Source organism: Siphateles boraxobius, unplaced genomic scaffold (genome assembly GCF_051911475.1).
Source record: "Siphateles boraxobius isolate OS27281-9 unplaced genomic scaffold, OSU_SipBor_1 63, whole genome shotgun sequence".
In the NCBI taxonomy this organism is placed as follows: domain Eukaryota; kingdom Metazoa; phylum Chordata; class Actinopteri; order Cypriniformes; family Leuciscidae; genus Siphateles; species Siphateles boraxobius.
The window spans coordinates 827,869-854,806 of NW_027509190.1; the positions used below are offsets into that span (position 1 = coordinate 827,869).

At 41.5% G+C, this 26,938-nt stretch overlaps 1 protein-coding gene across 1 annotated transcript in view; it reads right to left on the bottom strand.

Annotated features, from left to right (window-relative positions):
- LOC143719431 (FGGY carbohydrate kinase domain-containing protein-like) overlaps positions 1-26,938 on the bottom strand; it is a 36,977-nt gene that overhangs the window by 6,818 nt on the left and 3,221 nt on the right. The window contains exons 4-5 of the mRNA XM_077209780.1: positions 20,687-20,790; positions 20,503-20,610 (exon numbers count right to left, since the gene is read on the bottom strand). Of these exons, the coding sequence (XP_077065895.1) occupies positions 20,503-20,610; positions 20,687-20,790 (212 nt within the window). The remainder of the gene's footprint in view (positions 1-20,502; positions 20,611-20,686; positions 20,791-26,938) is intronic.

A 26,938-nucleotide genomic window follows, 5' to 3' on the forward strand; every position in this document is an offset into this window, starting at 1 on the left:
ATGGCTCTGTTTCAAACCCAAATAAACTGTCTTTCTGTCAACATTCTCAAGCAGCGTCTTTTACTAAACGGTGCCTGAACCGATACTTTAAAAAAAGAGCCTCAAAACGATGGTGAATGACATTAAAGAACGGCTTTTTTATTGAAAAATAAATAAATAAAATAATCTTAAAAATTAACAATATATAGATTTTTTTAAAGTATACTGAAATATTTAAAGTGTACTAAATACAAAACACAACAAATTTTCATAATAAATTCACAATAAAACCCAAGCCACCTAACCCAACTACAATAATTTAACACTAAATAGCAGTTACATTTCTAATTAACAGCAAAGTAGTGTGTATTCTTGGTGTGCTACAAACTAGCTTCTCTTTTGCAGAAATATTAACACATTTCTTGTCTTCTCTGGCCAAATATGACACCTCTCCTGACTCCTGACTAATTTATTAGATGTATGTAGGTCTGTTATTGTAGGGACATCAACTTTACATTTTCACACTAAACATGGTGTGGAACAAAACGTGATAGTGATTGGTTGCGTGACGGGCGAGTCAGTCCTTGGCTGATATTTTTTATTCTTAAATACGTGTGAGTGAATGTGTTTTGTCTTTTAAGAAACCTTTATAATGGTCATGATTCATGTTAGTTGATCTAACGCATAATGTTCGCCATGTTAGTACGCACCGCAGTTCAGAGAATTGCATCTGTCAGATTTAGGCCTATAGCGCGTCAATTCATCCACTTCTCCCAAAATACATGAAAGTGGCCAGTGAAGTGTGAGAAGAATAGAGTAAATTTTATAGTTACCTACACAATATGCATATAAACACGTCTTCAATTTATAATTGAAAGGATTGTTATTGCTGCTTCCATGGACATCGTTGTGTATTTTACAAACAATAAATGTATTGTTTGCTAGTAGGTAGTCTACTTATGTGTCTAATCACACCGGCGTGAACGATCGTACGTGTTAAAGGGTTAACTAGCGATCACGTGCGGTGATGATGCTTCTTACGTCCGTTTCGGAGAACCAGAGGGAAGTATTTCAACCGACAGCTGAGGCATAAGTGGCACCGAAATCTGCGTTTTGATTCGGTCCGAGTACATGTCGGTAACTTATGGCTCGTTTCCGAGCGGTGCGGTACGGTACAGTACAGTATGGTACGCAATTATTTCCGTTTCCACTGTCAAAAGCCATACCACTTTTTCAGTACCCTTCCGTTGGAGTACTTAGCACAGTGGTACGGTACCTAAAGGGTGGAGCTAGACTCACTGCAGAATGTTGATTGGTTGACAGAGAATAGTCACTTGCACGTGCTAAAAGGGGAATGACAACATAAGAAGCACCATTTTTTAATATACAGTTGAAATATATTACTGTAATTGTGTCTCAAAATGTCGTTTTAAGAGTTTTTCAGGTGAGAATTTAGTTGTTTAAAGCTCAAATCTGTGGTTTATTTATAAAGATTTATGAAAATTTGATCTAGGTTGTGAGATCCATTCCAGGCGATCACAGGGCGTCCGGCGCTTATGTACCCCGCCTGGAACAGCCTTTCCTCGGCTAGTCGTTCTGATGTTTGCCGCTGACGTCTCTGTAGTGGTTTAATATGAGATATAATTCGTCTTGTGTAGACCTAACGGGCGATCTTTGGTCTCGTGAATCTATAATTTGTTCCCTGGCCAATGGTTGAGGGCTAAGTGAAGTTTCAAAACTTTATATATTTAGGCTATTTAACTGTACTGTTGTAACGTTAGACTAGAGCGCTGACTTTTGACTGAATTGTTTGCTTTATTTCTTATTGTATAGCTTCTTGTACCTTTTACTTATACTTTTATAATGGCTATTATTGATAAAACTGAAGTTTAACAAAAAGAGACAGAGTTGAGTTTTGTCATTTTTAATTTTATTACAGTGAAGATGAGCACTGTAATGTTGTTTACTGCAACATTTGTTGTTTAGTACAAATGCACATATTGCCTGGACCATATTAATAATTGTAATATTTTTAAAATTTAAATGAAAAGAGGCAGGGTTGTTTTATATTTCGTTTTGTTATGAATAGGCTAACGTTATGCATGCAGTGAATATAACCAATACGCATTGCCTGAACCCCATTTGTGTGGCTATGATGTTTAAGATTTCTTTAACCCTCTGGGGTCGACAAACGCGCCGGCGCGTTTTGCTCGATTTTTTTCACATACAGTAGCAGGAAAATAGACTTAAAATACTCTGTCATGTGACACGCCCACAGAGCGCGCGGTATTCAAACGCAAATGATCTGAAGCGACACATGCAAACGTGTCAACGTCCCTCATAAACGCGATAACACAACAAATTTAATCATCAGATTAATGTACCTTTTCGGCTTGTGAGGCTGTGACTGTGAGGAGTAATCCTGGGACATTTACCTCAGAACATGTACTGGTTTATTTTCATTTTGAGGGGCGACCGATCTAGCCGAGAATTGTGAGTAGCTACCCTAAGTATTTTATTCTTGTGCTTTGTTCTAATGTCTGTAAATGCAAAAAGACTTTAAATTTGAATCACGTTTCTGTGTGTGAATGAATTAACGGCACAGATGGGCGCTGTTGTTTATGTGTAGCCTACTATGTTACAGATGAAATATGAAAGATAACTATGGGATCAAATTCTCGCCAAATTTATTGCGGCCACGGATCAAAATATAATAAGCGTGATTCAAAAAATAACAAGCATGAATAAAAACTTTAAACACATTAAAAAATATTTTTCACAAAAAGTTTATTTTAAACTTTACAAGGACTTTTAAGCAGTAAAGCTATCTGAACTCTGGACATATACAAATAATTAAATTCCTCTTTTTTGAGGTAGCCTACATTTTAATGCGCACACTGGCAATTGGTGTTAAACAATGGCTCATGATTATGCTAAAGCAGCTCTAAAACATCATGCAGTTTTGAAACACTACATTTCTTTGCTAAAATTAAGTTAAAGACGACCATTTTACCCGTCTGAAGAATTTAGGACTTTGACCTTTCAACGCTACACACAGCTTTTATATTATTTTGTTCCATTACAGACAAGGCATACAGTGCAAAAAGTACAAGACGAATACAAAGGCATTTGTGGTACAGTTCAGAGTATGTAAAACAAAGAACAACAACTAAAATTTAAAATAAACCTGTAGCCTTTGTAAAAGGAAAAAAAAACGCACAGCCTACCTGGTGATCCGTTACAGTTAAATACGGCATCCTGAAATATTTTCTTAATTGTTGTTGTTAAGTGATCATATAGCCTAGGTAGCATGGTAAATTAATTCTAGACTAGATAGATGTACCATTTGACTAAAGATTAATGAAAATGATAGTGTACAGAGGAGATTACAGAAACCAGGTGGATTTGATATGCAGTGATTTATTATAGTTATTGTGTTCATTTGCATAGCTACATAATTGCATATTACTTTAGGATTAATGTTTTAAATATAGCTTCAATTTTTAATACAGCAACATGAAAATTATTGAAAAGATCAGGGATAGGTAACGTTTCTGGAGTGCCGCTGTCCTGCAGAGTTTAGCATCAACTCCGATAAAAACCTAGCTAGCAGTATTAATAATCCTAAAGATGATGATTAGCTGGTTCAGGTGTGTTTGATTAGGGTTGGAGGAGCTAAACTCTGCATCCAGGAGGACCGACATTGCCCTTCCATGTCATCGATTAAATATGAAAGTAAAACGGCCAGTAGGTGGTGGCAAGTTACTGTCTTTATAAGTGAGTCATTCATTCAAACTTCTCGTTCAAATCAGGAATTCTTTAATGAAACACTGTTGTGTGGCTCGCAGGTGATCGACGCTCACAGTGCAAGGTCCAGAAGTAAGGCCAGGGCTTTAAAGATGAACTGAACTGAAATTTGAAAAAATGTGATATAACAGATGTATTTTATTTATTCTCATTGGTACAATTATTTAAATGGCAGAATTTGTTGAAAGGGATAAAATGGTACTTTGAAAATGTTGTTGTTGTTACACGGGCGCGCCATGTTGGATTTCAACATTCAACTACGTCACTGGAATGGTAGGCTACTCCGATGCTAACCAACACTAGCAGAGCTAGCTTCTCTCTACCCCATGCCTTGGCAACTAAATTATTCTAGTCGTTATTTCTAGTGTTTAATCCTAGGTACGAGAGACAATGTGTTGAAAACATCAATGAGTACATGAAGCGTCTGACATCAAATGTTTTATTTAGCTACAAGTCCAACGCATACTAGAATCCTTGATGTTCAGCTGAGGGGAAAAGATGTAACGTTAACGTTAGTTCACTGCACAGGATGGGAACGGAATCTTATTCATCCTTCCCAAATGCCCCCTCGCCCAAAGAGTGAACTGCCGGTACACTGTTAACCTTAACAGTCTGAGAAAAGGATATAAGTTAGCCTAGCCTAGCCCAGTCGCCAATTCGTAAAATACACTGTTACATACGAGCTACTTATGGGGCACTCCAGCGTCTCAGCTCGGACATCCCTTAGAGATAGCATAGCCACCTTCAACACGTCTCTCTCACCGCACAGCATCCGAAATGAACGGTGCATGGTGATGCATTTTCGCCGATCAATAAATGTTCCAGGTTGACCTCTTTTCAACAGATCGACTCCGGTGCAGTGTCCATGCTCCGGCAGCGCCCGCGCCCACACCAGTCACTTCCCCCCAAACGATCCTGTACTGTATGTGGAGCCTGAAACTGGTCGTCCTCCATGTGGTGGTAGTCAGATACAACTGGCATGTCCCTCACATGCTCAAATGCGTATCGAAATTGCCAGCGTAACAAACGCAATTTTTGTGCTGCTTAAAAAAAGCTATATTGATATTTTTAGTTACAATTTTTAATGTAAATTACTTTTAATTGTCATAAACAACATGTTATCAACGTTGATTCTTTTCAGTTCAGTTCATCTTTAAAGGTTAATATGATGGATCGTCAGACAGGCACAACTGTCAACTAACGACACAACAGGTCGTCGTCGTTAGAGTGACGAATTTAACGATAACGGATCGCCAGGTAGACGTAACAGGTCGAGTTGCAGGCACACATACAGTTTAACGGTGTCCTGCCACGGAAAGATTTTTGCCAGCTGAGCTGATGGTTATCTTCACCTGTAGCTACGAGAGAACATCAGTACAGTAGCGCGAGTTGCATTGGAGTGACGTCAACTCCCCTCTTCGTTTGATTGGCTAGAGGAGGAGCTGTCAATCTAGAACTAGTGGACCAATGGTGACGCTTAAGCCTGCCCTAATTTACATGAAACTCGAACTGCAACATTTGGAAGAGCAAGCGCAGAAGATGGAAAGATGAGCGAAGAGGAAAACAGCACAAGCGTACAAAAAAATAAATTATGAGCAGAAAATGAAAGAGAACGCAAAGTACAGAGTTATAAAACCAAGGAAAACATCATTTTAAAGAAAGCATGAACACAAGTTTAAGTTTTGTAAAAAATATTTTTTAATGTGTTTACATTTTTTTTCCATGCTTGTTATTTTTTGATTCACGCTTATTATATTTTGACCTGTGGCCGCATACATTTGGCGGTAATTTGATCCCATAGATAACATTTCGTTGTTTTGGATAGATTATAAAGTTTTTATTCTAAAATATCAAATAAGCTTTTGTCATCCAGTTTCTGCTCATATTTTAAATATATAGTAGGCTATGTTCTGTCAAAAATAAACTCATCAACTAAGTTGTTATTATAGTGTTTGTTCCAATGTAAGCTATATAAAAACTAATGAATCCTTAACTTTAAAATATGTATGATAATACTGTAGGATAATACTGAGGAATACTTGATCAACGGCTTATTTTTCCACCTGAGATTGCCACCACTAACCTACGACCAGATATTGTTTTGTGGTCTGGATCAGCACGCATTGTTCAACTGATAGAGTTAACAGTGCCATGGGAGGATGCGGTAGATGAGGCATATGAGAGGAAGAAACTGCGGTATGCTCATCTGGCCACTGAAGCAGAACAGCGAGGATGGAGAGTCCAGGTTTATCCAGTGGAAGTGGGTTGTCGAGGTTTTGTGGCACACTCTACAACCCGGTTCCTCAGAGACATCGGATTCAGTGGCCAAGAGTTGCGTCGTACAGTAAAGAACTTATCTGAAGCAGCAGAAAGGAGCAGCAACTGGCTGTGGTTGAGACGGAAAGATTCTAGCTGGCTGTGTACAGGCCGCCATGCTACGGTTTCGTAGAATTCTTGAAAACTTGAAAGGTCTGTTGGTTTATTTGTATAGGTTGTATAGTATTTACAGTCATTACGTTCCTGTGTATATTGCGTGAATGACGGGTGGTTGGGCAGATATTGTGTTTTGCGGTAGGTGGTATGCCATACGGAACCGTTGCCACTGAAACTGCATATTAACGCACCAGTGGGGCTCGACAGCCTTAGTCAAACGGGTTGGCGCGTATGGTTGGGTTGCGGAGAGATTGTGGTTAGGTCTCAGCAGCAACTGTTGGTTTATTTGTATAGGTCGTATGGTATTTACAGTCATTACGTTCCTGTGTATATTGCGTGAATGACGGGTGGTTGGGCAGATATTGTGTTTTGTGGTAGGTGGTATGCCATACGGAACCGTTGCCACTGAAACTGCATATTAACGCACCAGTGGGGCTCGACAGCCTTAGTCAAACGGGTTGGCGCGTATGGTTGGGTTGCGGAGAGATTGTGGTTAGGTCTCAGCAGCAACTGTTGGTTTATTTGTATAGGTCGTATGGTATTTACAGTCATTACGTTCCTGTGTATATTGCGTGAATGACGGGTGGTTGGGCAGATATTGTGTTTTGTGGTAGGTGGTATGCCATACGGAACCGTTGCCACTGAAACTGCATATTAACGCACCAGTGGGGCTCGACAGCCTTAGTCAAACGGGTTGGCGCGTATGGTTGGGTTGCGGAGAGATTGTGGTTAGGTCTCAGCAGCAACTGTTGGTTTATTTGTATAGGTCGTATGGTATTTACAGTCATTACGTTCCTGTGTATATTGCGTGAATGACGGGTGGTTGGGCAGATATTGTGTTTTGTGGTAGGTGGTATGCCATACGGAACCGTTGCCACTGAAACTGCATATTAACGCACCAGTGGGGCTCGACAGCCTTAGTCGAGCCCTCTTGAGGTGTCGTGGGCTAGTCGACGAAACACTGAGGACGGAAGGTGCCCACTTGAAGACCCTAGAGATGTTCCCTACTCCGCTCAATCCAGGGGGTTGTTATGGGGGGACCGCACTGTGGTTGCAGCCGTTGTGTGTGCTGACGCACAATATTAACACCAGACAGAAGATTCACGTCACCAGATGGAAAGAAGCGTAAATGGATGGAGAAGCATAGGTTACTGTAAAGCTACGTCATCAATCAGCAATCAGCATGAAGTTTTAACATCTACTCTCGTGTAATGGAAATCATGTAGTAAGTTTTTTTCATTCTCAAGTGAATCGCGTTTCTGTGTGTGAATGAATGAACGGCAGAGATGCGCTGTTTACCACAACTCGCAAAAAGACAGTTTAAATTTGAATCGCGTTTCTGTGTGTGAATGAATGATCCGCTTTTAGCAAACTATATTGCTATACTGAGATGAGTAAAAATCGACTGAAATATGTTGAAATAAAATGTATTTGTATAAGCAACGTATTAAACTGCAAATTAACATTTATATTTCTTATAAAAACGAAAGACCTATGTTACAGACATATGAAAGACAACATTTCGTTGACTAGTGTTGGATAGATTATACATTTTTACTGTAAAATCTTTGCCATCTCAAATAAGCTTTTGTTTGCCAATTTTGCTGATATGTTAAATAGCCTATAGCAGGGGTTCTTAACCTTTTTGATGTCGGGGCCCAAATTTTACAGTACAAAGTGGCCCAGGGCCCATTCAAATATTAGCACTGTATTGGTTTATTGATCTCACCATTGGTTTGATTTGTATTCAATAACTAAATGAAATCCACTTGCAGTTTAACAGGTTATTGTGTATGTAAACCTGCACATAGGCTACAACAAGATGCAAAACACACAACAATTCATGGAACAAATCAATCTGCATCAAGAAAAATTTAAAGGCTCAAGTCAGGCATATTAGCCTAACTAGTGCTGCACGATTAATCGTATCGCAATCGCGATGTCAAGCCAATGCGATTATATGAAGCAAAATGCTGCGATTTTATATGAAATAAACAAATAGGGCTATTAACGCAATTAACGCAGCATCTGTTATTTTTGTCATCCTTTGGCTAGTGTTACATGATCCCGCTCTTATACGTGCGAATGCTTTTGAACCATTCATGTGCGACAAGACAAAAGAGAATTTGCTGTATCACTTGAATCACTGCCTGTGAAAATGTATATAAATAAAAATAAAAACAATAAAATGTGTTGCTTAAATAAATAAATGCATAATAATATTTTTCAAAATAAATAAGTTGTAAATTAAAATTTAAATAAAGTGCAAATTAAAAAGTATAGCTTTATAATCTGCAAAATAATTTGATAATTGTTTCAGCAGTCTACATTTTTGCATGGTAGAACCTGAAGTTGCTCTTCATATCTGTTATAAATGAACAATAACAATCACAACAGTCTAATTTGAACAAGCTACAACTCCCTATTTATGTTCCCCTCTTAATGAGACACTTGGGCCTGCTTCACAGATATGATCAGATCCAGCCTGGGTGGAATGGGGGAAAGGCTCAGGCTCAGAGTAGCCTCCAGTGTTGGCATTACTGCCACTAGTGGTGGGATGGTGCATTGTAACGGCTGTTTCACACCGCAAGCGTGAGCGGGGCTTGAGCAGTGCGTCAGCGTAACTACATCGTCACTGCAGCTGCAGACACGCGAGAGTATTCACACTGGAAGCGTTTGTACAGTGTCACAGTAGCGGCTCCAAAGCTACATATAAGCGAACAATTATTTACAAAGACAACTATACATTTGATTTTAGAAGTTGGTAAACCATATAAATGTCAGTAAACAACAAAACAACCAAGAAAACAGCTCCAATCTTGTCGTTTCAGTCATAGCATATTTTCAATAGGTTTACAAGAATGCAAACTCCGCAGATAAAGCACACACACACACACACAAAACCGCACACTCGGGTTTGATTTGGGTTGTGCTAGCCTATGTAGCTGTCTGTGTATTTCATAAACTAAAAGAAAGTTTTTATATAATATTTTCTGGCTATTTTACTTTAGGTTTTTTAGTTTTTTATAATACACCATACTTTCACCCAAACTGAATTTGCCTATATTCCTTGCCTTTTTTGCCTACTCTAGTTCTTGTTAAAACTCACTAGACATGCTTATTCTGTGCATTTTGGGCACTTTTTGTGTGAAATAAAATTTATTTTGTCCATCTAAAGTGTGCTTTCACTTTAATGGAGCGTGAGCATCGCAGCAAAAATAGACTCGGCGCCGAATCCCCCGCTTCACTGCTGCTCACGCGACGCTCCTGCTTGACGCTCACGCGCTGCTCCTGCTCGCAGTGTGAATGCACTCATTGATTAACATGCAAGAAAAAAATATGCGCTGCTCACGTGCCGCTGACGCTTGCGGTGTGAAGCGGCCGTAACTGCCTCATGGATAACAGTGGTCATTCTGGTGTCTTCAATTGATAACTAGTTTGGTCCCGCGGCCCTCGCGGCCCACAGGTGAAAAACGTAAAGTTTTTTGCGGCCCTCCAGGTGGCGCTCGGGCCGCGGCCCTATGGTTAAGAATAGGTGGCCTATAGTATGTTTTGTCAAAAATAAAGTAATCAAATAGTATGTTATTATGTGTTTGTTCCAATGTAGCCTAGGCTATATCCAAAGTAATGAATCCTTAACTTTGAAATATGTATGATAAAATGTATACTTTAGTTTTTACAAAGAAAGATTGCACTTGAATTGTTGTTGTAATTGTAACATTTTTAATAAAAAAATATATTTAAAAGGTAGATGTAAACAAACTATTAAAAGGTAAATATAAGCCTTTTCTTTAAATATTTTTTATTGAGTTTTATTAGTGACAAATTTGGGGAGAGGATACTGTTGTAAACCTTGTTCTTCTTAAGTGTAGAAAAACTCAGAAGCGAAGACCAGGAAACTTGGCTTATCTTTTAAGCAGGATTCTTTATTTGCTTTAGTCTGCTTCGTCCAAAATCTTACCCAAGTCTAACTAAGGCAGTATACATTTTAGTTCATATACCCTTTCAGGGGGAGGAATTACATAAAGGTGGAGACACTCTGAAACAAAAGCATGTAAATGAGGCATACAAGTTTAGGAACTTGCCCTAGACTGAGAGTGTTACCCATCCTAATCCAATCAGCATAACAGTGTAATGTAAATATCCTAATCCAATCAGCCTGACTCTTCACCGATACCTTCACATTATCATACAGCTTAATGGCCAGGCAGTGGATAAAGACAAAAGGTGATAGTCTCAGTGCTCTGATCAATTTAACTTACAATAGAGAGAGCAGGACAGACAGGAACAGGCAGGTCTGTGACATCAGATGAGAAGTAACAAAACGGTTAATGTCCTATGCCTCAAAATGGTAACTTTCTCAGATAAAATACTGTTGAACCTAAATTGAAACATTTTAATAAATTTGTAACACTACAACGCCTATCAAGTAAGGGTACTGTTGGCGGTGGAAATGCAAGCCAGATCAGGGTTTACCATCCCAAATCGTACTGTACTGTACTGTACCGTAACGTACCGCTCCGTGGAAACGAGCCATTAGGTACCGGTTCCATATTGGTACCAGGTTTCGGTACACAACCCTTGTTTTCACTATGAAAATCTTCACACCCTGTTAGAAATATATTTTCTCCCTCAGCATAAATCTATAACATAAGAAGGATTCTTTGTTCAGCCTAAAACTGACACGTTTGCACATTCTTTTCTATGTATGTAAAGTTAAACATCTGGTATTCATTAATGAGGAAGGGAGCCCCCTCCCTTCTCCTTTCTCTTCCTTTTCTTTCTTTGTGTTTCTATGTTACACATTGAAGAGCTTCCTCTGAGCTCCAGGCTTGCAAGGAGATTCTAGCGCATACTGCCCATATAAAGAAGTTGTAATATAAAGTCTATATGATATGCCAATGATGTAATGTTTGGTTCTATTGGTTAGACTTACACTCCTCCCTGTAATACTTTGCCTATATAATGTATAATTTAGACATTATGAGCCGAGCGTTTTGTCTCCCTCCGGCCTGGGGTTGTGAATTGTTTATTCATAATAAAAAAACAAGAATTTGGGCACTTCTCGTTTGGACCATTTCATTTCGATTCTAACACTTGGGGGCGTCGTCAGGGATTTCTCCAGACAGGTAAGAATTTTTTTTTTTTACAAAAGAGAAAGTTGATTCTTACTGTCTGCTGAGAAAACGTATTTGTAGTGCCGTGATTTTTACCATATTTGGTGAAATCAGCCTCGTGTTTTAATTAATGCGGGAAGAGCAGAAAAAAGGGAACTGATCTCTCTCTCTTTTTTGTTATTTGTCCTTGTATAAAACGATACAGGACGGTAGCCTCGTATTTTTAATAAAAAATGTGAGAAGAACAAGCAAAAGAGATTTGAGCTCCCTCTTTCGATGTTATTTGTCTTTGTTTAAAACGATACGGGACCGGTTATCCTCGTGTTTTCGATAAATGCGGGAAGAATGTAAGGAAAATTGATCACTTTCCTCCGTTTTTTGCAAGAAAAAAATAGATTTGCTACACAGATAATTTGTTTTCTTTTGCAAAGTCTATTTTAATTTCCCTTTGGTCTAGGGCTATGAATAAATAAATCACTATTTTTTTTCTTTTAACTTTCTCTTTTCTTTTCTTCTCTCTTATTTCTCTCTCTATTTGCCAATTTACTAACACAATTAATTTGAAATTGTATACTTTTCTTTGAGTTCTGTAAGGAACCTAGCTATATGAAATATTAATAATCAATAATAACTTGTTATGATTAATTTTGAATATTTGGGTCAGTTAATTGGATTAACTTGACATGGCTAAATTAATATTACAATCAATTAATCAGTTCGTCCAACGAACTCTTTTGATTATTCATTTATTCTAAGAAAAGGGTATCTTCCCTGGCCACAGAAGAATAATTATTTCTTAATATGTACAGCGTTTTGAGCATGTAGCAAGAACCGAAACCATAAAGGGACTTCGTATTGCAAGCAAATCAGAACCAAATACATAAAGTGCATAAGTTTTATTAACTAAATCATAAACATGAATAAACTAAACACACACATATACAGAAATAGGTAAGTGATAGGATTAAATTGGCAACCGGAGAAAGGGTCTATGAGAAGAACCATCAGAATTTCATTTTCACATTTCATTGAATTGAATACTTGCATTTGTAGTGGGAACAATTCTTGAAGTTGTTGAAAATTTAAGTCGTTGATGGTTCCGGCAGTGTGAAGTGGAAGTTGGTTGAGAGTTCTCTTTCTCCAGGAACGCATGGCTGGTTTGGTCAGGGCCTGGGGCCCTGTTGAGGCCACGCTGAGCACCCAGGAGAAGTGAGGAAGTCGGAAGAGTGAGTGATTGGAGTCGTTGTTGGTTGGAGTCTTTGTTCCAAAACTCCTGAGATTGTCCTTGGTTCTTTGTGAGAGTCTTCTCTCTCCTGCCTGTGCCCATATCTGGTTGGATCGAGGCCTGCTGGGCCCTGGGGCCCCTGTGGAGGGGGAGGGGGTTCCCCAGGATCACCAGAACAGTGTTGCGGCTGGATGAAAGAACTAAGAGAGGGAGGTCACATGTGGGCTGTCTCTAATAAAGCCTGGAAAAGATCCTCCCCTAAGGGTTGAACTCGACCAATCAGAAAGGTGACATGTCTGAGAGGGAAAGTGGCTCTTAGTTGATTTACGGGTCTTTGTCCCTAGCGTGGTTATACCTTCATTAATGCTCAGATAGCTATAACACATCCACACTGCATTCTAGAAGAAGGTGATGAACATCAAAGTGTGAGTCATTAAATGAGGATTAATTAGGTAGGAGGCATGATACAGGTGAGGTTACATTGATCGTTAGTTGGTTGTATACCAGGATACATACCATAATATATACCTAATAGTACACGAGACAGTCAACCATTTACACTGTTTCTTTCACAGTTTTATGCATGTTCATTTATAGATCAGTTAGTCTATGATTAATGCAGCAAAGTCTGTTTTAAAGAGGGTTTCTGTTTCATAGTCTCTCTCTTGTGCATGTGGCCACGTTCCTCGGAGGTCGTAAAATCTCCTCATCATGCCCTGTAACATGACACTGTTTCTGCCCCTTGTGTTCGTTCATTTGGGCTGTTAGTTTTGGAGTTTCATAAACCTTTGTATATAATGAATAATTAGTGTCTGATTGGTCCATACCCTACAGTTCCATTTGGCTATATTGCAATTTGTTTAAGTTGCATGAAGGAGAAATTTTTGTGTGTGTACAATGGGGAATAAAATTAGTCCACCGTTAGAAAATGAATCTCCGAAAGATTTTATGATTAGAAATAATCAAGCATTTTTTACGGAGCCATATGTGTCAAATTTAGCTGGCTGGTCAACTGGCAAAACACAATTAGATGCGTTTCCTCGTGACGGCTCATTTAAAGACACATATATGCGTGAAGCAAAATACATGATTTTTGGAAATTGGGGCGATCCCGATTGGGATTATTCGTATATGAAACGTACCTATAAGATCTGGAAAGACATGCAATCTTATTGGAATCGTGGTCCAAAAGTGGATAACAACAAAAATCTTTCTCCCCCTCAAGCTGAACAGCCTGAGAAGGAGAAAGTTATTTCACATCCTGCTGAAGTCAGAGCGCCCCTCCCTCCCAGATATGAGAGCATTCAAACTTCTCCTGTCTCGGAACCTATAAAAAATAAATCCTACCCTGTTGATGAAAATTATTTACTATTTGTGAACACATTTTTGAATAACATGCACAACGAGACTGCACAAATGATTCGAATAACTATAACCAACATTAGTAACATTTCTGTTGATGAATTGGGTAGACGCTTACGTGAACTGTCGTCTGCTGGGGCATTTGAAAACTCCAGAGGAAAAGTTCCCGCAATGTTCCAAGTAAATTCCACTGTCCAAAATCGCCCGCCACCCAATGTTAGGAATGACATAAAGTGTTTTTTTATGTCACACACAGCGGACACACACAGCGATTTTGCAGAAAAAAAGCTGAGAGATTTCAGCAAACTAATGAGAAACCGATGTTTAGGCGCTTTGATGGCCTCCCTTTCTTTCTCCCTCTGAAAGACAGAGACCTGTGTATCCGACTGAATGGGGAAAGGAATGACGGACATTAAATTCTATAGGAATAGATAATATTCCAGTGGTTTGTAATTTGACACCACCTTTATTTGTTACTTCTAATGATATACCATCATTGTTCAAAATGCATGATTTTTTGCAATTATACCTGATTCTTTATTCTGCTTGTTAGGTAGAGATTTAATGCATAAGTTGGGTGTTAAATTAGGATTTGACTCTGACTCTTTGCAACTCATGTTTCCAGCAGCCTTTTCTCTTACGACCGACACAGGAAGTGCTCTCTTCGAGGATGTATCTGCAACTGAGCTCGGACAGGAAGTAGCTGATGTAAACCCGAAATTGTGGGCGGCCCATAAGGATGACGTGGGACTTCTTGATATCCAACCTTATGTGGCCAATTTGACAATGAATAGGCCTGTTTTTTTTTTAAAAACAACATTCGCTTTCAAAGGAAAAAGAGGAGGGAATTCGACCCCTCATTGATCAGTTTCTGGCTCAAGGCATTCTGGTTCGCACTCATTCACCTTACAACACACCAATTAATCCAATCAAGAAAGCAAATGGTTCTTGGCGCTTAATGCAAGACTTGAGAAAAATTAATGATTTGATAAAACCACATGCTCCTATTGTGCCAGATGTACAAACTATTATTAATTCTATTCCTTTAGAACATGCATTTTATTCTGTCATTGATTTATGCTCCGCCTTCTTCAGCATTCCTGTTGACCAACAAACTCAGCCACTTTTTGGTTTCTGTTTTCAGAATTGCCAGTACATATGGACAAGACTCCCTCAAGGGTTCAGAGATTCTCCGGCTGTTTTCTCCGCTGTAGTGCACGCAAGGCTGAAGGATGTCAGACTCCCTCCTGACACCTGCCTGCTCCAATACGCTGATGGCATTCTCGTCACTGGTGCCTCTGCGGACATGTGTGCTGCTGCCACTACAATTGTCTGCAACGTTTTAGCAGAGGCTGGTTCCAAGGCATCTAAAGAGAAACTTCAGTGGGTGCAGAGGAAAGTCAATTACATCGGCAATGAACTGTTACAAGGCCAAGTTCGCCTGTCTGCGGACAGAGTCAAAGCCATCGCTTTGTTCAAGCACCCTTCAACACGGAAGCAAATGCAAAGCTTTCTGGGACTGGTCAATTACTGTCGATTATGGGTGCCAAATTGCTCCATGTATGACAAAATCCTGCGAGACGCTACGCTGGATGATAAAGAGGACATTACATGGACAAGTGAGATGGACCAAGCGTTAAGACATTTGAAATCCTCTCTGTTAAGGCCTCCCGCCCTCGGCCTTCCTTGCTACAAGCGAGATTTCCACCTGTACGTGCACGAAGGTGGGGGCACAGCCGCAGGAATCCTGGCCCAAGAGCATGGGGGCACTTTTGGTCCAGTAGCTTATTTGTCTAAAACTCTTGATTCAGTGGCTCGGGGACTCCCGGCCTGTTTACGTGCAGTGGCTGCTGCAGCGATCATGGTACAGGATGCTGAAAGGGTTGTTTTATCATATCCACTCACAGTTCACACATCACATCAGGTAGGAGCAATTATGCATAACATTTCTACTCAACACATGACTGCTCAACGTCGTTCAGGCTATGAGGCTATATTATTAGCAACTGCTAATTTAACGTTGAAAGTAACTTCTGTTATTCATGGTCCTACTGTACATCTGCACAGGTTGTTGACAGATGGTGAATTTGAGAGTGACGACCACGACTGCCTTACCAGAATCCAAACTTCGACTGCCTGCAGGCCAGATGTGTCGACATCTTTCCTGGAGGAGGGAGATAATTGGTATATAGACGGATCCTGTTTCAAGCCAAATGACAATTTATACTTGTGTGGATATGCTATTGTCAAATTACCTGATCGTGTAATTGAGGCATATTCATTGCCATATAAATCAGCTCAAGTAGCAGAATTAATTGCTCTAACAAGAGCTTGTCAGTTGGCAAAAGTTCAGTGCATCAATATATACATTGATTCCAAATGCGCGTACGCCGTTGTCCATGATTTTGCTAAATTGTGGGAAGAAAGAAATTTCAAAACCTCCGACGGAAAAACAATTTTGACCATCGAAACCATCGAAACTTGCTGTTATTAAAGTAGCTGGTCATAAAACAGGTTAATCGGATGAGGCTAAGGGAAACAGGTTTGCAGATGAAGTCGCGAAATGGGCTGCTAAAGAAGTAATACTTAGTCCATACGTAAATGAAAAGAGCAACGATGTACCTATGATGAATTTGTCGCTGATTAATGATTTGGACATTAAAGTACTGCAAGCTAACCCTACGCAAGTTGACTTGATTCATTGGGCTGCGAACGAAGTGAAACCAGATCAAGCTGGTATTCTGAGAGACAAGCAGGGTAGAATCGCTCTACCAGCATCCACCGTTGTAATGCTGTGCAGGCATTATCATGGTGTATCACACGTGTCAAAAGAAAAAGTGATACAAAATTTGAATCAATCATACTGCATAGCAAATGTTCGAAAGAATACTTTGTTGATATTGGATGCTTGCCTGGTGTGTGCACGAACAAACAGACACAAGGCAACCCGCATGAAGCTTTACCGCATCCTGAGGTTCCTTTTTAATATTTACAGATCAATTTTACACACATGCCTCCATGTGGAAATCACAAATATTTGCTCATGATTGTTGATCGATTTTCTAAGTGGCCTGAAGCTTTTACGTGTGGTAAAGAAAACGCTCAGACGGTTGTAAAGGTTCTTGCAAAAGAAATTATACCGCGTTTCAGTATTCCAACCGTTATAGCGAGTGATAATAGAACTCCGTTTGCTTCAAAAGTCACACAATTGTTAGCCAAAGAGTTTAATATTAATTGGCACTTCCACATTCCCTATTCGCCGCAATTATAAGCTAACGTAGAACAGACAAATAAGACGATAAAAGAACGTCTCAATAATGCGTGTCTAGATACAGGCAGAAATTGGGTTGATTTGCTGCCTGCCGTATTGACGGAAATGAGAATGTCCCCATCAGCAACCACAAAAATTTCTCCATTTGAAATTCTGATGGGTAGACCTTTCCCGACCCCTTGGGTCAGAGGTCGCGCTGGCAATCTCTCCACAGGTGACACGGAGGTGATCATCTCGGATTACGTGGATTCCTTAGTTAGAACGTTAAAAGGCATAAATGGTGATGTTTCTCTCTCTCTCCCTCTTCCTTCAGAAAAGCCGACTCATCCTTTCGTTCCAGGACAACAGGTGCTGATAAGGTGTCTGAAGCCCACGTAACTCGGTGAGCCGAACTATTCAGGACCATCCACTGTTATCGCTGTGACGAGGATCGGTGTTCTGACTGACCACCAGCCGCAGTGGGTCCATGCTAGCCGGGTTAAGGCAGCTCCATCCCAGGGGAACGCACAAGCCTATGTGGAAGCACTGATCGAAAGGAGAACGAGGAAGAGAAGTAGACGAAGAACGAGATTGCTGATTGATATTAGCAATAATTATAACTGAATCTATTAAGATTCATCGTGCTATGAATACTTTTGATTTTTTTGTATATGCTTTGATGAAAAGAACTGTCAAATATTAATGATTTTGAAGGAAATGTTTGATTGAAGAATATTGCATGTATTATTGTACTAGAATGAATATGCTGAGAATGATGTGATATGATAATTCTATTATGTGATAATTATCTTATCAATGGGGCCATTGTTAGAAATATATTTTCTCCCTCAGCATAAATCTATAACATAAGAAGGATTCTTTGTTCAGCCGAAAACTGACACGTTTGCACATTCTTTTCTATGAATTTATACTAACTGGACTTATACTCCTCCCCGTAAGACTTTAATTTAGACATTATGAGCTGAGCGTTTTGTCTCCCTCCGGCGCTGGGGTTGTGAATTGTTTATTCATAATAAAAGACCAATAATTGGGGCACTTCTCGTTTGGACCATTTCATTTCGATTCTAACACACCCTTATAGGCACACCCACCTTGAGGGCAAGGCTTTCCTATGTACTAATGTAGCAAAACAGAGATATTAAAAGATCACATTCAATACACACCTTATTGATGATGCATACTGTGTACAGGCGAGCAGATGAAACGTTCCTCAAGTGTTGTCCCATATAAAACATCTCGGTTACTAACATAACCTCGGTTCCCTGAGATAACGGGAACGAGTATTGTGTCTTTGCTAGATGCTATGGGGAAAATTCCTTTTTGTCCGATTTGTTGAAGCCTTTTATTCAATAATGCAGTATTACTGCACGGCCATAATAGTGCGGAGATGCACGCTCGCTATTGGCTGGGCAGTGGGAACGGCACATGTCTATGGCGAAGTGGCACATCTGCGCGAGCCAATCAGGCTGCGTCCCGCCGAACCGAGAGCAGAGCCGGCCAAAGAGGGCGGGGCATCTGCCTATAGCACAGCTGTCTACGCAATACTCGTTCCCGTAATCTCAAGCCCACTTGCTTGACCGATGCTAAGGCTAGCAAGTGTGCGGTCTTGAGCGAAAGTGCCCTTAATTCGGCCGACTGTAGCGGCTCAAACGGGGGCCCCTTGAGGGCCCTGAAGACTGTAACAGGACTGATAGGTCTCAGGAAGGTGTTGTGAGGGGGCGAGGCAGGTTGAGCATCCTTGCCCACTTCTGGAAGCGAACAATCAAATTGCTTCTACCCAACATCTGGCCGGCCACAGGAGCATCTAACTTTGCTATGGCCGCCACATAGACGGAGCGTGGAGGGGTACGACACGCGTTCAGCAGCACTTGTAGGAAGGAAAATAGGAGCGGTACATCACATGAAGTAGGGTCTTGGCTCCATGCTGAGCACCATTTGGAGAAGACAGAACACTTAAGTACGTGGACGAGTCTCGTGGATGGGGCTCTGGTCTCAGATATAGTGTTTAGGACACTCTCGTGGATAGCCCACATGGATAGCCCATGGCATTGGCCATGGGGCTGCTGCTAGCAGCTGAATCATCTCGGGAAACCAAGGCTGGGTCCACCAAAGGGGGGCCACCAGACAGACTGTGCATCTCTCCTCTCTGATCCTGTTGATGACCTGAGGGAAGAGCACGACTGAGGGAAAAGCATAAAGGGGAAGACTGGGCTATTTGTGGGCCATGGAATATTGGGCAGTGAGAGTTGTCTTTGGAGGCGAAGAGGTCAACCTCTGCCCTGCCGAAGACACTCCAAATTGTTTGAACCTGGGGCTGGAGGGCCCATTCTCCCGGGGACACATTGAATCAGGGAGCAGACATGCTGTCGCGAGACAATCTGCCAGACACGTGCATCGCTCTCAGCAAGCGCAGGCTGTGTTGTGCCCAAAAGAGCAGACGTCTGGCTACCCTGTACAGAGGCTTCTACCTGAGTCCAACCCTGGTGGTTTATGTAGGATACTATCGCCATGTTGTCCGACCGGATTAAGACGCGATGTCCATTTAGGTCTGGTAGGTAGGTTTTGAGGGCGTGCGCCGAACGATCAGGCTCTTGGTCGCCGGAGAGTGCCGAAGCTTCACTCATGTGGAATAAATGAAGGGCAGTTGATCATTACTGAAGTAGAAAAATTTCTGAAATCCCATGGCAAAATGAGCAGCTGTATAGGCAGAAGCCCCGCCTCTTTGGCGGGCTCTGCGCACGGTTCGGCGGGACACCCCCCCCCCAGCCCCGGATGGGCTCGCGCAGACATGCCAGTTGGCCATAGGTTTGTGCAGTTCCCACTTGCCTAGCCAAAAGCATGCGTGCATCTCCGCACTATTATGGCTGTGCAGTAGCACTGCGTTATTGAAAAAAGGCTTCAATAAATCATTTAAGTTTTCAAAACTAAGTTTTCCCCCATAGCGTCTAGCAAAGACGCAATACGAGTAAACGTTTAGGAAGGAAACCAATATAGAGGAAATTCTTAAACATTTAGTATTGTGTTAACATTCTGTGCTCATCTGCATCATCAATAAGCTGTACACTAAATTACACTTTTAATGTCACTGTTTTAGTATGTTAAGGGGCTTGAAGTGTTTTGAGTGTGTTTTTCCATTCCACTGCGCTACATCTTGCATTTTTAACCACAAAAATATGTTCTGTGTGAATGGTCTCTTAGACTGGTTTGTTTTGCAATTATGCTTTCAGTATTGAATAAAATCTAAATGTATTTTGTCCAGTGCATTCTGGGATTTCCTTCCATATTAAAGATAGATGTGATTGACTCACCAGTCGTCCCGTGGCGCTCTGACCTACCCCATTAAGCCACAGTCCCGGCAGCATGGCGGACAGATATGGGCCCCAGACCCCAGGGACGAACAGTGGCTGTGTGCTCACCTGAGAGATACAGACACACGCTGACATCAACAGTCACATGCTTTGAACACAAACAAGTACAGGAACTGAAGCTCACAGCCATGTGACATGAGGACGTCCCACATATGACAGCCAAACGGGACGTGACTGGTTGCTCTTCACAGGGCAGCTGGTGTCCCCTCACATCGGCCCCGATGACCTCTACAAGACAATAAAATTACAGAAAATATAACTGACACTGCTACATAAATTTAAACTCACAGATCTTACGATAATTACCCAGCTAATTAATCACAGTACAGTAACACAATTGTTTTTGCATTGCAATATGCAAATGAGTCACTATCTAATTAAATATGCACTCATATGCATATATTTCCTGTCCAGAAACTAGATTCATCATTTTTATTTGATTTTGTTGACTTATTACTGTTTTCTTCCAGCAGGGATTTTGGATTTTTCTTTTTATCACTCTATAAATCAGAAAAGACTGTCAACAGACAGAAACAAATACATTTTCATCATGTTTTTAGCAGTTGTATAAAAATGTTGCATAAATGTGGTGAATGATATATGAACAAACTTTCATATAGATATAGATTTCATATAAACTAAAATTTTGGCGTGTGTGAAGCTGCTGAATTGGAGATTTCGGACTCAAGTTCACCATCTTTAAGGATTAAAATTTTTAGACACTAATAGATAAAGTGAAATAAAATAAGCACTTGTTTTCTTTCCACTAGTTTGAAAGAAGACAAGCTATGGAAGCAGTTAGAGCTCAAAACTGACAAGTGGATGAAAAAACCCTGGTTTTGCCTGTAAAATCTTGCACTAGTTTACATGTTTTGCCTGTTTATTTATTGCTATATATCATCTGAAGGTTTAGATTAAGCAGGTCAGGACAGTTATTACAGGAACACTGTGATGAAACCAAGAAGAGGCTGACTAAACATCAGGGCCATATTAGGAGCACACAAACACTGCAATGCTCCTCCTGTGTCAACAGGATTTAAAAAGCCCCAATTATGCTTTTTAGTGTATTTCCTTTAATGTAGTGTGTAATAAATATGTTTGCGAATGTGAAAGATCTGCAGTTCTCTTACAAGAGGTTCTCTCGTATTGCGTAAGCTAGCTTACGCTACGGGGAAAGTCATCTTTGCTCGAGATATTGAAGCCAAAAATTATCCTTAATTTTGTATTTATTGTCAACGTAGTGCAGCAGCCAGCAGACTTAGAGCAGGCCATCTTGCGTGCTCATTGGCTGCCCTGCGGCAACTGCTGCAGCCTACCACTGAGCCTCGCGCGTGACGTCACGTCCAATGAGGGCGCTTTGCGCCCTTATGCGTCATAGCCCGCCAAAATGGGGGTGGCTTAGCGTATAAAAGCCAGGCTCGTTTGCTGCGTCACTGATTTCATCATCTTCAGCGAAGCTCTCCGCATCGCGGAGTCAGTCAGAGATAGAACTGTTATCTCACAGAGCTGTGCTTCTCAGCCATCTGGAAAGCTTGGGTCTCATGGTCAACTGGACCAAGAGGTCATTACTGCCCACTAGTCAGTCAGGTTTCCTTCCTAGGAATAGAACTGGACTCTGTGGCTATGACGGCCCGCTTATTGACACAGCACGCCCGCCGTGTTCGACAGCTAGCCGCGTCTTTCCAGGAGGGCAGCATTACACCTCTGAAGACATTCCAGAAGATGCTAGGCTGTATGGCATCAGCTGCGGCTGTGCTTCAGCTGGGCCTCCTGCGCATCCGCCCGCTAAAACGCTGGCTGAACACCCAAGTGATAGTTCATACAGCACCACCATGTACTGGTCCGCTCGGACAACATGTCTGTGGTGTCCTACATAAACCGTCAGGGCGGCGTCAGATCCAGAAACCACTGCCATCTGACGGAACGCCTTCTTATATGGTCTCAGGGCCGCCTGCGCTCGCTGAGAGCCACGCATGTGCCAAGCCACTTGAACGACGATCCAGACAAACTGTCCAGGAACTACGTTCCCCAAGGGGAATGGTCCCTGCATCCCCAAACAGTCCAGTTACTGTGGCGCCTCTTCGACAAAGCGAAAGTCGACCTGTTTGGGTCAAAAGACAACACTCATTGCCCGCTGTTCTTTTCAAAGAACGAGGATGCGTTGGCCTAAATCTGGCCCAGCCTCCCACTTTATGCTTTCCCTCCGGTCTCTCTGTTACCACAGGTAATCAAGAGAATCAGGGAAACGCGCCACTCGGTGCTCCTTATAGCCCAGAATCAAACCTGGTTCCCGGAGCTTATGCGGCTGCCCCAAACAGCCCCTTGGCCGATTCCGGTGAGGAGAGATCTCCTCTCTCAAGCCCGCGGCTCAATCTGGCATCCCCATCCAGAGCGCTGGTCTCTGCACGTATGGTTAATCAACGGATACCCGTTGTACTGCCAGAAGGAGTGATGAACACGATTACGCAAGCCAGAGCTCCCTCTACGAGGCGACTTTACGCGTCTAAATGGTCGTGTTCTCCAAATGGTGTGCTGATAGAGATCTAGACCCACGAATGTGTGGGGTCACGGGGTTGCTTAGCTTCCTTCAAGAGAAGTTGGATAAGGGCAGGTCCCCACCCACGCTTAAAGTCTATGTGGCGGCCGTCGCAGCGTTCACTGAGTCGACGCGTGGCCAGTCAATAGGAAGGAACGAGCTCGTCATTCGCTTCCTTATAGGAGCTAGACGGATGAATCCCCCGCGACCCTCGTCGGTTCCCATGTGGGATCTTTCACTGGTCCTAGAGGCCCTGAAAGCTTTCCCCTTAGAACCATTAAACTCCGTGGACCTAAAGTACCTCTCGCTCAAACCCGTTTTTCTGACAGATCTGTCATCAGTTAAACGTGTGGGGGATTTACACGCGCTATCTGTTAGCGCAGCGTGTCTTGAGTTCAGGCCAAATGACTCTAAAGTCATCCTCAAGCCAAGACATGGTTATGTCCTTAAAGTGTTGGGCACCGCCTTCAGAGTGCAGGTCATTTCTCTTTCGGCTCTGCCAGCATCCGATAGTGAGGGTGATGTGGATCTCCTCTGCCCCGTCAGGGCACTGAGGGTTTACATTACGCGCTCCGCCTCTTTCAGGCGTTCGGAACAGCTCTTTGTCTCGTTCGGTGGGCGCACCAGGGGTCTCGCCGCCGCTAAACAGAGCCTGTCCAGATGGATAGTGGAAGCTATCACATCTGCTTATAAGTCTAAAGGTCTGCAATGCCCCTTGGGCATCAGGGCGCATTCCACCAGAGGCGTGGCCTCGTCGTGGGCTTGGTCCAGCGGAATTTCCATTCATGACATTTGTGAGGCGGCAGGCTGGGCCTCTCCCTCCACATTTGTTAGGTTTTATAACCTGGAAGTTCCCGCCTTGCAGGCTAAACTTCTGTCAGTGTGAGCAGTGTGTTTGTCCTGCCCAGATGATCATGCGCAGACTTCTCTCACGCGACGTTCGCCTTCCTGGTTGAGCTGCACTATATAGTGAATAGTTATATGGACCGGCGACGCCGCTCTGTATACCCTGTATGTGCTTATAACATGTGCTGGCCCGCATTGCTGGCCACCTGTTTCCCACTTATCTATGTTCCCCGGGAATCCCTGGGACTCATGAAGTGGAGGCTGGGCGCACGGCCTTGACAATGGGTTCCCGTAGTGTAAGCTAGCTTACGCAATACGAGAGAACCTCTCGTAAGAGAACGATACTTGGTTACTAACGTAACCTCGGTTCTCTCTAGAAGAGGGAACGAGTATTGCGTAACCTGTCTGTGCAGGCGCCACGAGCGTTTTTCGCTTCAGCTGCTGGAACCAGGACACAGCCAACGAGCCTGGCTTTTATACGCTAAGCCACCCCCATTTTGGCGGGCTATGACACGTAAGGGCGCGAAGCGCCCTCATTGGACGTGACGTCACACGCGAGGTTCAGTGGTAGGCTGCAGCAGTTGCCGCAGGGCAGCCAATGAGCACACAAGATGGCCTGCTCTAAGTCTGCTGGCTACTGTACTGCGTTGACAATAAATACAATATTAAGGATGATTTTTGGCTTCAATATCTCGAGCAAAGATGACTTTAGCTTAGCTTACGCAATACTCGTTCCCTCTTCTAGAGAGAACCGAGGTAACGTTAGTAACCGAGTATCGTTTCAATGATCAAAGTTCCGATAAATAGATTTTTTGTCTCCAAAAAGAAAGCGATTCTGAACTGAAATGAGTCAACCTGTAATTCCAGTCTCACTTCCTGATATGGTAAAACCCACGGTATTGTTAATGTTCGCATCCCAGTGTATATCAAGAGCTGAGATTCAGATATGATAATGAGGGTTTGGTTTCAGACCAATCACAGCAGACTGGGCCATCTGACCAATCAGAGCAGAGCAGCTCTCAGAGAGGTGGGGTTTCGAGAGACTGAATCCTTGATCGAAGCATTTCAGACACAGAGAGAAAAAAGCTGATGCTGCAGTGGATATTATGAGGAAATTAAAGTGTTCCTGCTTGTTCTTGTTGTTTACAGTAGAGGTCGACCGATAGTGGATTTTACAGATACAGATATTTAGGTTTGACCGTACATGCCGATAACCGATTATTCAACCAATATTTTTTTAAATGGATACTGGATTAAAAACAAACATAACACTCCAGTAAAACAGTGCTGAACTGAAATGTGCTAAATTAAATAAATATATAAATATGAATATATTAAAATGAGAAGTTCTACATAACTAACTATACAGAAATAAATTTAGACATTAAAATATTTGTAGATATGTGTTTCTTTAGCTATTACCTAGAAACATAGCCTATATAAATTTCATAGGTAACACTTTGGAAGTCCCATTTGTTAACAAGGATGTATTAGCTAGCTTTCATGAACTATATGCATTATGCAATATATGTTTTACTGCATGTATTAATATTTGAGCAATACAATTGTACCTTGATCATTCATATTAGTTCATAGTACATTAACTAAGGTAATAACAGATAAAATAAAAATTAAAACTCAATTTAAAATGTATTAGTAAATGTTGAAATTAACAAACTAACAATGAATAATACTTATACAACATTTATTAACCTAAGTTAATGCTCAAAAATGTAATCTTATTGTAAAGTGTTACCATTTCATATAAATCCAAAGAGTCATGCTTAAAGATGGCCATATTTTAAATATCTGCAAAGGCCAGAGCATTAAAATTACATAAATGTAGACCTATATTACATGTATAGTCTCTTTGCTTCTATTTTAGAACACATGATGATTGTTTAATCAAAATAACAATATGTGTTGTAGTGATAAAAATATAAAGACCTGATCTATTTAGGAGTGAAGCGGGTTGTCGAAGGTCACACACTCAAACAGAAGTGGAGTGACACCGTATTTAACGCAGTGTAAATGCATTCATTATGGCCTTGGTTACACTGTCAGTGAAATGAGACCAAATTCAGATTTTTTGCTCATATGTGACACAGATCGGATGTGTTATATGACTGTGTAAACAGGGAAAAAACGCATGCATTCGGATATTTCGAGAATCTGTTTCAGGCCTCGTTCATATGTGGAAATAAATCAGATATAAATCATATATGTGCCAATGCGACTGTCATGTAAAAGGCAGGATTTTCTGAGGCATTACGTCTCCGCGGTTTAATGACGAGAGACAACCCCGACACGCATCTGCGAAGGGACGGATGGTGTCGTCATAGGAGAGGAATGTGGACACACGATGACACAACATATCAAAAGTTGGCTAGCTCATCCTAACATTTCGGACCCACTGCTTCTCGTTAAAGCCCGCCACAATCTCATGAAAGTGCATATCTATACCACTAATTTTATTTCTCGTGCCATTTACACCAAAAATAGTTTTTGAGTGCATATGATATAAATGAATGAGGCATTTATATAGCGCTTCCAAACAATGGTAATTTCAAAAATATGTTCTTTATGGTGTGTAATACGCACGCACTCCACACCCCTAATCCTACCCAAGGGGTTTACAGTGCGTATTATGCACGCAAAACTATTTTTGACGTATAAATGGCGCGAGAAATAAAATTAGTTACGCACTTTCATGAGATCGTGTTGTATGTTCCCAGCAGTCCCGAGATCTCTCGCACACAATAACTGAAGCACATGCGCTGCTGCAATGATGGCCCTTTTTGTCGTCCTCCGCCTCACAGTCATGCTGATGTTTGGCGAACTTTGCATATATCGCAGAGCTAGCATCAAGCATATTTCGCATTCGTCCATCTGTGCAAGAACCAACTTTAAGCATGCGCAATGTTTCAGATAGTATGTCAAATCGGAAATGGGTCACAATTGAAAAAGACGTGTAAACGGACAGTCAAATAAATT